The 10,337-nt window shown below is 44.2% G+C and overlaps 1 protein-coding gene across 2 annotated transcripts in view; it reads right to left on the bottom strand.

The window, feature by feature from the left end:
• Positions 1–3,554: 3,554 nt before the first annotated feature.
• Positions 3,555–10,337, bottom strand: part of SALL1 (spalt like transcription factor 1) — a 23,331-nt gene continuing 16,548 nt past the window's right edge. For both annotated transcript variants that reach the window (XM_068150538.1, XM_068150539.1), the window contains 2 exons: positions 7,350–10,337; positions 3,555–6,284 (listed from right to left, as the gene is read on the bottom strand). The exon at positions 7,350–10,337 is cut by the window's right edge and continues 425 nt beyond it. In XM_068150538.1, coding sequence (XP_068006639.1) covers positions 5,844–6,284; positions 7,350–10,337 — 3,429 coding nt within the window. In that variant the 3' untranslated portion in view covers positions 3,555–5,843. The remainder of the gene's footprint in view (positions 6,285–7,349) is intronic.

Genomic DNA, 10,337 nt, shown 5'->3' with positions numbered 1-10,337 from the left:
ACCAGAAGTTTCAAGGCTGATCATTCAAGTGAGAACCTTCCTTATTAGCACTGGTGACAATGTCTAACACAGATGTGGACATGGATGTACTTTTGGTCCCCAACTAACAGAATTAATACTGCTTTCCAGAAATGACAGTAACTTCTGAAAGTTAAGGAGTCTGCAATTTGGGTTAATTAGTTAACTTCTATAAAAAAGATGACATCACTTCCTTACTCTACAGTTCTCCAGTAGGTATTCTCAAAGGCATACCATAGGCTGAGAGTCAGCTATGCTGGCCCCACCCACCACGTGGGCACGGCAGAGAATGTTGTCTACCCTTGAGTGCATGATATTCACCAACTCCCTCAGCACTAGACAAACTTGAGCACTAAAGAAAACTGCTCCTGCCTGCTCTCCTGTTCTTACTCTACTGCTCTCATATCACTCTACTCTTCTCATATCACTGGGAGATTTTGCCTCTTAAGAAATTTAGATTCAAAAGTACACGTCTAAAGAAAAACAGAAGATAAAATGGAAACCAAAGAAAGAGACCTGTGGTAAGACAAAACTGTAAGATAATTTGAGCCAGAAATTCAATTTGAATCACTGCCATGCTTACACCTCACTTACCTGTAAATATTTCAGCCTCGGCATTGTGGTTCAGGGCCTTCCAAATCCAATGTCCCTCGAACAAGATCTTCCCAAGTAGTCATCACCATGCACTTGCAATCTTCCAGGTATCTGCTAGACTACTGCCAGTAGTGACAGAGAGATGGGCTCAGGGCAGCTATTCTGATATTAACTATAACCTGGATGTTAAAAAACCAGAAATACAAATCAGGAAACCTAACATAAATGCAGCTGTCATTAATATTTTTCTCAGTTAAAGTTGCCTATTTTCCAATTATTTGTGTCCTTTCCCATTAAAATTAATATTTCCAAGGCTCTACTCCTCTTCCTTTTTATCTAGAGACCGGAATTTATATGAGACTGTATCATATGTGAAATTTTTAAGTCATTACATTTCAAGTCAAAGACACATTGCTTCCAGCTTGTTTAAATAACTGTACCCACTTAGTGGCAAAACATTATTTTACCTTCTGTCAACTCATATTCATGAGAGAAAGAAACCACATTTTAAAAATGTTATTTTGATTTTTAAAAATCCCAGAGATAAAACTGGAGTTCTGAAGACTGGCAGTGAGACAGGAGGGAGGGGGGAAAGTGTCACACTACAATGTCACATCTTTTCCTGTCAAGTAAAACAGGCCCCCTCTTGCAAAGATGCAGTCAGGTAGCTTGTGACTTCAGGACTCCCAAAAGCAGGAATTATGCCCCAAATAAAAAGTCAAACCAAGCAGCAATTGTTGCTTTTTGATGGTCAGCAAATATTCTTTCGACAGCAAGGCTGAAGAGATTTGTTGATTGCTGAACCAGGAAGGGCTTGCAATCTGTCCCTAAATCTCAAACTACAGTCGAGCCTAGGTAGAAGCACCGAAATTCATCTTTTTTTTTTTCCGGAGAAAAGGGCTTTGGATTTGGCCGTCATCAGCACACAAAATAAGCCAGGCTATTTGCTGTTCCACTTCCCTTCTCACCGTTGCCTCACCAATAGAGAAGCCTCCTTCCTACCCATCAGATGTGCTGCCCCGAGTTCTCTCTCTCCTACCCATCAGATGTGCTTCCCTGACTCTTCTCTCCCCATTCTGCTCGTATAGAGGGTCCTTTTGTTTAGCCTTCCACGCCCTTTTCAGCCTTTCATTCCGTCTACCCCGCTACTTCTCCAGTTTGTCCCATGAAAGCGGAGCGACCACCAGCCAGGCTGCTCCGCAGCCGGGGTATGACGGGCGGGCTGGGAGTCCTGCTTAGCGGCCGGGCGAACGCCTCGCCCCCAAGCTCCTCTCCTTCGGTCGCGAAACGTACCCGCTTCCTCCCCTCCCTGCGGTATTCGCGCAAACCCCCAAACTGCCCTCTGCTACCAAAGCCCCCAAGCGGGATGGGCAGCCCCGCAGTCGGTACGGGCCGGGCGCCACCGTGGGCTCTTCCCGAATAGGGACATTTCGCACGGTATTAGCCCAATTTCTAAATGAATGTCGTCTGTTTCTGGGTGAAGAAAATTACTTGGGCTGATTAAATGAATGCTAAACGACTGTCGGCGCGAAGAAGAAAAACCCACCCCACCGTGCTTTTAGTCGATGATAAAATTGTGATGGGCGAGAAGAAGGGGGTGGGGAGGGAAACCAAGGAAGAAAACTTTGTTGCTAATGAATAAAACTCGGCCGCGCAAACAAAACTATAAAGAAGAAAAAAAAAAATCTGTTCTTGAAAAAGGATTAATTCAGTGTCTGTGAATAGGAAATCCTGCGCTGGGTAATTGCAGCGAGGTAGCGCGGCGCCCAGCTGCGAGGCGACGCGGGCACCTTTGTGCGTTTGCCAGAGGACAGCTCTGGGGAGAGGTAACTTCCCCCGGTCCCCACGGTCTGGTGTCAAGTAACGGGAAATTTAGCATTCCGCATTTCCAGAGCAAATTATTCTTCCCCCCTCCCCTTCTCCGGCTGCAGGCGACGAGCCAGCCGCTCCGCCTGACGGGGCGGGGAGACCCGGACTGCACCCCGCCGGGCACGGCCTCAGCACCCTTGCTTGACGAGACATCCCTGGGTTCTGCAGGGGCCCGGACCGCGGTTCCCTTTAGGGGCGGCACATAAAAAGCAACGGAACCCCCTCTGCGGGAATAGCAGCCCAGGCAGCCTCCGCCAAGTCCAGTGCAGCGGGAGGCATGGGGCCGACTGGTTCCCCCCTCCACCCCAGCACCCACCTTCGCAGACCGTAACGAGGGAAGCACAAAGTGAAACACAGCAGCAAACCAGCAGGGCAGTGCACTGGCTTACTAGGGGCACGGCAGCCCAGCCGCGCGCACTCTCACAGTCAGGCGGGCGGCCCGAGGTGTCCCGAGCAGCCCTGCTCACCACAGCCCCCGTCCCCGGGGCGGGGTCCCCGGGGAAACGCTTCGAAAGGGTGGGGGCGGAAAAGGGTCTGTCGCCCTTACGGGGAGGATGAAAGGGAGGGGAGAGGAGTGGGGTACTTAACCGTCGGTGAGGAAACACAGCCCCTCGGGCACCGGGGCAGCTCCTGTATGCTTCTCGATGCCCGCCTCCCCGGCATCTCCTCAGCAGGGCGGGGCAGGGCAGGGCAGGGCAGGGACCTAACGGCCGCCCGCGTGCGCCAGCCGCTCCACCCGCAGGCGCGTGGGACTCAGTTGCCGGCGGGACCCCGGCCGTGCGCGAGGAGTGAAACTGACAGTGCCTTCTCTCTGAAAACTGCCGAGTACATGCAGAACCCAGCCGCGGGCAGCACGGGCCGGACCCCTGCCCGTTGTCTGGTAGGGGTTAAGGGTCCTCGGAAGCCAAAGACCTCGCTTTAAGTGAGGAGAGGGTCCGAAAGCTGGGGTTAAAACCATTAATGAAAGTCAGCCGCTTAAAGGAAACCCACCCAGAGCACTGGGATTTCCTAACCCTTCCTTGCTTTTCTGTTGCACAAATCTAAACTCAGTTTAAAAGGAGAGTTAGTTAGTATTTCATTGATAAAATCATCAAAATCCGTTTAATTTGCCTTTTTCTGAGACCAAAAGGTGACTTGAAATTCTTAAATATTCACATTGACAAGCCAGTTGGCTCTGGTATACAACTTACATGTTAACAAAAATGCATATCATTAATGACATTCGAACAGGAAGAAGTTCTAAAGACATGAAGTCCAAGAGGTATTCAGACTACAGCGTTAATACTTTACTAAGGATTCATCATCGTATGAAGGGTAAAAGTCCTCAAGAAAAGTATTTCTCACCCCAGCTTTTCAGTGTTAAGTCCTCTATGATACCTAATTTACAACTCAAGCTACTAGGGGGAAGAGCAAAGTAATTTCTTGTTTTTAAAAGGCAAGCAACACTCCCCACACTGATATTAAACCCCCACCACAAAAATTACCTGAAATTTTGGAACTGTTAAAAGAAAAAAAGAAATTAAAAAGACTTATTCACATGAACACAAATCCAGTCAATTCCTGTCGTTTTGGTGGTGGGTTTGTGTTTGGGTGGTTTGTTTTTTTTTTGAAGGCAGACAAACCGGTTTTTTCATAAATAATAACGTGAGGAGATAAAATGCAACTGGGTGAAAACGTTAGGCTGAATTCTGTTTCCCTAAACTCCTGTTCAGGTTAATGATCGTTGCAGGTGCATAAGGGAAGCCAAATCATGTGCAAGGCCAAAGCAATTTTTTTTTTCCTTTTTTTTTTTTAAACAATCACTTTATAAACCCCATATAAGATATGGAGGCTTGCAAGTGGACATCTTAACACAGATATAGCAGCGTAAGCATGCCACAAACGTACAATCTCATAGAATAAAATTAATATCAAATATAAAGCATTTGAACCAAATCAAGCCTTAAACGTGATAAATTATTTCCTCCAAAGGAAACTTACGTAGGCTCAATAAGGTGTTTGCTAGCAGCATTAATTATTTTTTTTTTTTAATAAAGAAATCAAAAATGTCAAAATATCTACAGTTTTATGAGGAAGAGTTGAATAGTTAAGGAGAAATTTCCCACTATCAGAGGGTATGAAAAATATACTAGCAATTAATATGCGATACATATATGTATACCCATACTTACAAATATAAACACACACATACAACCTGGACAGTTCATGTCAACCAAGGGAAAGGCTAAATAATACAAAGTGATTACTAAATACAGGTACACTTTAAAAACACAGAGACAGCAAATTTTATCTGTTGCAAAAATGTATTTGATTACTCGAGTAAAATTACAGTATCTCTGCTGTTAGTAAGTATTAAATGTTAAAGAAACTGGACCTCTTTTCCTTTCAGCTTTCCGAGAAAGTGCATGTAACAGTCCAAGGTTCCCCCTGCCCCCCTCCCCAGTACCTAATACAAAATAAACAAACACTATACTTGTTCCCTTGGTCAGGGAGTGGGGCTTGGTCTTGTAAGGAACATATGTACATTTTAATGAAAGTGATGTCTTCTCATATATACAGGAGCATCTACAGTTGTCCACAGAAGTTGTTCAAGATGCCATACTTAGCAGCATTGTGAAAGTCCAGCACGTTTTCTATAATGAATATACCTACAAGGCAAAATGTTATGTCTCAGTTTCAACTACCAAAACAACACTTCAGTATCTTCTCTAATAATCTGCGTGCTTATTACTGTACAGAAATGTATTAACATTTAAGACAACTCAAGTAAAAAGCACAATACAAATAACAGTTCAAAACAGAAAATGTTAAACCTACAAAAATTAAAGCGGTTTTAATTTTATAATAAAAATCAAAAAACTGAGCTGTGTAAAGGACCCACACTGTTCAGTCTATATTCCCTCAGTCCTTTTCTCAATTCTGTTTGGAAAAATTAAACAATGTGTTTGCTGACAAAATTTCCAGCAGGATCAAAGTGTACATTTATACACAGATTTTTATTAGAGATCTAATGCATCACTGAGGCATCTCATCAGTACCAGAGTTCATGTTAAACTGGATATAGAAAATAAGTTAATGCCAGAATAAGATCACCTAGCAGAACAGACTTGCAACTGCCATAAATGTTACAGCAAGTTTACAGCACTCTAGTCGATTAGTATTTAGTTCAAAATACAGGAGACCAAAGTTAATGCTTGCATTTGTTTGCAAAGCAAGGTTATATCACTAATAAATAAGCTCTCTTAGAACTCTAGAAGTAAAACATGGTACAAAAGAAAGTGTTTGTAATGTTGTAGCCTGCAGCTTGAAAAAAACAACCCTAGGTTGCACTATTTGCAGGAATGTTATTTACGGAGTTTTTTCTAATTTGTTACAATTTCTTTGTTGTCTTCCACGAAACGCGTAAAACGGAAGTTTGTCCCATTTTCATTGCTTGCCATTTTCTCCAGACCAGCTAGAGGTGCATTGGGTTCTGAATTCTGGAGCTTCTCCAGGCTTCCTGTCAAGCCACTGATGGGAGAGCTGCCACCGTTTCCCAGGCCCCCTGGTGCCAGAGGGATGCCACCATTCTGGATGACAGAGATCTCGTTGGTCTTCATGGCCAAGCCATTGGAGAGTGCTGCTGCGTACTGGTTCCAGAAGCTGGAGGGGTCTCCATTCCCTGACCGTGCAGCCAAATCCTTCTGAAACATTTCTGGGAACTTTACAGGATTGCCTCCTAGAAATGTCATGGGACCGTCTACAGAAAGTCGTCTGCCTCGTCTTGCAGGAGTACTGTTCCACATGTGGGTGCCCATGTGAACCTGAAAAGAAAGAAAGGAAGAAAGAAACAAACAAAAAAATAGGGGTTGACAGGGATTTCAAACTTATTTTGATCACAGAGAAGGCAGCAGTCCATGAACCTGTCCAGTCTTGTTACATAATGAACGTCACTAAAGGTGGCGGATGCAGGGCTGCATTTCCCATCTGGAATAATAAATAAACTTCTTCTGGATCAGCCCATCACCATTACCCAGAATACCCTGGTTTGTTGCTGAACAATGCATTGCTTGTTACTCTTTTTTTTATTACATGTATTTAGTTTATAATGACTTCACGTTTTTCTGTCAATTGCAGATAGCTGCTTTCAGGGCTAGAATTGCTATGTCCACTTTCATTGCAATTGTAAGTATTGTATTTGACACCCTTTACCCTATAAACGTCCTTTTCAGACAGGCAGAAAGTATCCTTTACTGATTGCTCATCGGAGAGCCTCATGTATAGACAGAATGGCCTGAAAGTAATTATTCATCTCACATCACTGGCAGCAACCTCTAGAGAAATGCTCTGTCAACAGAAAAATGTACACAGTAAAGTGCTCAACTGGTGTTCTAAAACTTAAGTATATTTGCTTTTTCAAACACATATCAGTAGGAAATGTTAGTTATATAATCAATTAAAGTAATGCCCATTAGTTCCAGAATTCTGTTAATAGTTTCTTTAAACATTCATCATCTTACATGATAGTTATGAAAAATAGCACATTCAAGAGCCTTTCACTTCTTAAAGAGGTGTGAGTTACAAAACACATTTCTCTGTTAATTAGTACCCCTTACCATCATTTGGCTGTTCTGTTTCACACTCTACATAGACAGTCTTTGCTGGTGGATGAATTTTAATTAAGCATCAAAAAAAGCTCACACTTCAGACCGACTGCCAACACAAGCAGTCAACTAGAGACCATCTAGGTCTACCAGAGCTGACTACGCTGTTTGTCACACCACAGATACCCAAAGGTACCAGTGCTGGCAACATTAGCAGATGTAAAAAATCAAAAAACCCCAGAAAGGAGAAAATTAAACCTAAGAACAGCAAGAGGAAAAAAGTACCTTCAGATTGCCTTTTGTTGTGAATGCTCTTCCACATATAGTGCAGGCAAAAGGTTTCTCACCAGTGTGTGTCCTTTCATGGATCTGCAGAGCACTGGAGGAAGAAAATGTTTTCCCACACGTGTTGCAGTAGTGCTGTTTGGGGGTTCTTCTGGGGAGAGCAGGGAGGAGAACAGGGGACGTGGCAGAGGAGGACAGCGGCCCCGAAGCAACTAGACCAGAGGGTGATTCTTTGCTATCCTGAGGAGAGCTGTGCACAAAGCCATTAACCTCAGTCTTTATGAGCGATGACAGTGAATTAGCAGGCATAACCGAAGAGTTCTGATTAGGGCCTATACTGGAATTAGGCTCGAAGAGCTGTGATGGTAGATCTCGCATTTGATGTGTCAACATATGCTGCTTCAAATTACCCTTTGTGGAAAAGCCACGATTGCAAACTGTGCAAATAAATGGTCTCTCTTTGGTATGACTTCTGTAATGAATGTCCAAGGCACTCTGACATGCAAACGTTTTGCCACAAATGTCACATGCGGTGTTTTTAAATTTACCTCGATCTCTAAAAGGAAAGAGCATACTCAGAGACTCTTCTTTAATCATTTTATCAGTGTTACTAGATGTCAAGTCCAAAGCACCACTGTTAGCTGGGGTTGGAGACAGACCATTGGCAAATTCACTTGGTAAAGCTCTCACTGGCTTCTCTTCATTACTTGGTGACTTGTGGTAATCAGTAGTGCTGTTGGATGGGGACAAGGCCTGCATGGAAGAGGTAGACTCTGAGACAGCAGGGCTTCCAGCACTTTGGCTTTCCATATCACCACCAACAGATGACGAATCGTTAGTCAAAACGTCCCCTTCCACTGACCCATTTTCAACTGACTTTAAGCTTGCTTGAAGTTGTTCAGCCAGTCCCGCATTGATCATCTTCATCTGATTTTCCAGAGCAGCAATACTTGACATTTCCAGAGGCAGAGGGGAAGAAGACAAGCTGTCTTGTGATGCATCTGCAGATTTAGGTGTATCTGGCACGCTGCTGTCAGGACAGTCTTCCATGTTCTCATCTGAGAAGTTGTCTATATCATCAAAATTCTTATCATCAAAAGATCCTGTATCTGATTCCATTGACTCAGGATAGTTTTCTGTCACTGGAGTGTTGGGGATCTGCCCTCCCATGTGCATTCGGATGTGCTGCTGCAGCACAACAGCGTTGGTGAATTTTTTCTGGCAGATCGGACACGAATGTTGTACCCTCAGAGGGGGCATGGCACGGTGGACGCTGTAATGAGTCTTTAAATTGCCTTTAGTAGTAAAAGCACGACCACAAATTTTACATTTAAATGGCCTCTCACCAGTATGCGTGCGATAATGCATTTTCAGTGCACTCTGGCAACTGAGGACTCGGTGGCAAATGATGCACTCATTAGGATCAGTTGCCTTTTTGTCAATGTTTTCTACCAATTGTTGCAACTTTGATGTTTCGGATCCTGATGTTGAATCCAGTAGTCCTCCAAATGGAAACTTTGCCTTAAATTGCTCTGACATTAGAGGCATCAGTGGATTTGTAAAAGTGGCCACACTGCCAGAGCCCGAGTCTGCTGCTGGTGAGCTCACAGAGCTGCTCATGTTAGTGATGGCGCTTGTGTTTTGAGGGTTTTCTTCCATTTTACCATTTGAGGTAGGCAAACCACCAGCCTCAACCTCATCAGAAAGTCCATTGGTAATTTTTGATGTGGGATCAGCTGCTCCCGAGTCACTCTTGACAGAGTTGGGAGGGCTAGCAGAAGGATGGCTAATGGGAATCGGCTGAGGCTCCTCTGTTTTGATGAATGGGGTCAAGCTTGGAATCGTTGGTGGGAGTGGCAGGCCAACAGAAGTTGTCAGGGTGGAAAGGACTGGCTTGCTGTCCAGCCAGCTCGTGACAGGTTTCTCTGGTGGTATAGACATCCCATAAGGAATACCCGTGCTTGTAGGAATATTGTCCAAATGCTCTGGCACCGGGTATGGATTCATTTGAATATGAGGGTACTTTTCTTTATGACGCTGAAAATGGACCTTTAAGTTTCCCTTTGTGGAGAACCTGTTTCCACATATGTTGCATTTAAATGGCCTCTCGCCAGTGTGAGAACGCAAATGAATCTGCAAGGCACTGTCACTCCCAAACACTTTAGCACAGAACCTGCATTTATGCTTAAAGAATGCCTCGTCTGAATTACTTTTAGCTTCAAAAGCAGTTACATTTGGTGGCTTGCTTTTTCTTTGCTGTGCCAAGGCAGTCAAGGAGTTTAAATCCTCTGCAGGTGTTCCAATATTGGACAAGGGGCTGGAGAAAACAGAGTTACTAGGGGTGGGCTGAGGTAGAAGTGGATTAGATGCAGGACTTAATAAACTGCTTATTGCAAAAGCTGGTGAAGATGATGCTGATACTGGTGGGCTGCTGAGCTGTGAGCCACCAATACTTGAAGCCACTTTTTCTGAGGATGGTGTTGTAACTGCTGCTGCCAATATGTTAATATTTGGAGAAGAGCCACTACTGGATGGAATTAGAGTGTTGCCAGGGTTGCTCTGAGGTAGCTGTATAGGGGGTAGCTGTTTCACACCACTGATGCTGGCAGATTGACTAGCAAGGCTTTGTGCTAATCCAGCTGCTGCAGCCAGCTGCTGGGATAAATGGGAACTTAATGTGGACAAGGGGTTGGCAGATGTTCTTAAAGTACCTTGAGAAGGACTAGAAGATGTTGGCATGTCTGCATTTTGGGAAGCCAACAATAATATTTGGTGACGAATTTGTTCAATCAGTTGCAACTGATGGATCTGCTGCTGCTGTAATGCCAACAGTTGCTCCATCAGGGCAGGTACAGCAAGCTTACTGTTCGATGCACCGTTACATCTTGCTTCCTGTGAGAACTGTGCTACTGCCACTTTAGTACTCTGAAGGTTTTCAATTATTACATTACTATTTATCACTGAAAAGTTGCCTAATGTTGTCAGATC

This window comes from Melanerpes formicivorus, unplaced genomic scaffold, assembly GCF_026170545.1.
Source record: "Melanerpes formicivorus ecotype bairdi unplaced genomic scaffold, bMelFor1.0.p_v2 SCAF_20, whole genome shotgun sequence".
In the NCBI taxonomy this organism is placed as follows: domain Eukaryota; kingdom Metazoa; phylum Chordata; class Aves; order Piciformes; family Picidae; genus Melanerpes; species Melanerpes formicivorus.
The sequence above is the reverse complement of the archived record's forward strand: the minus strand, read 5'-3'. Positions and strand labels throughout refer to the sequence as shown.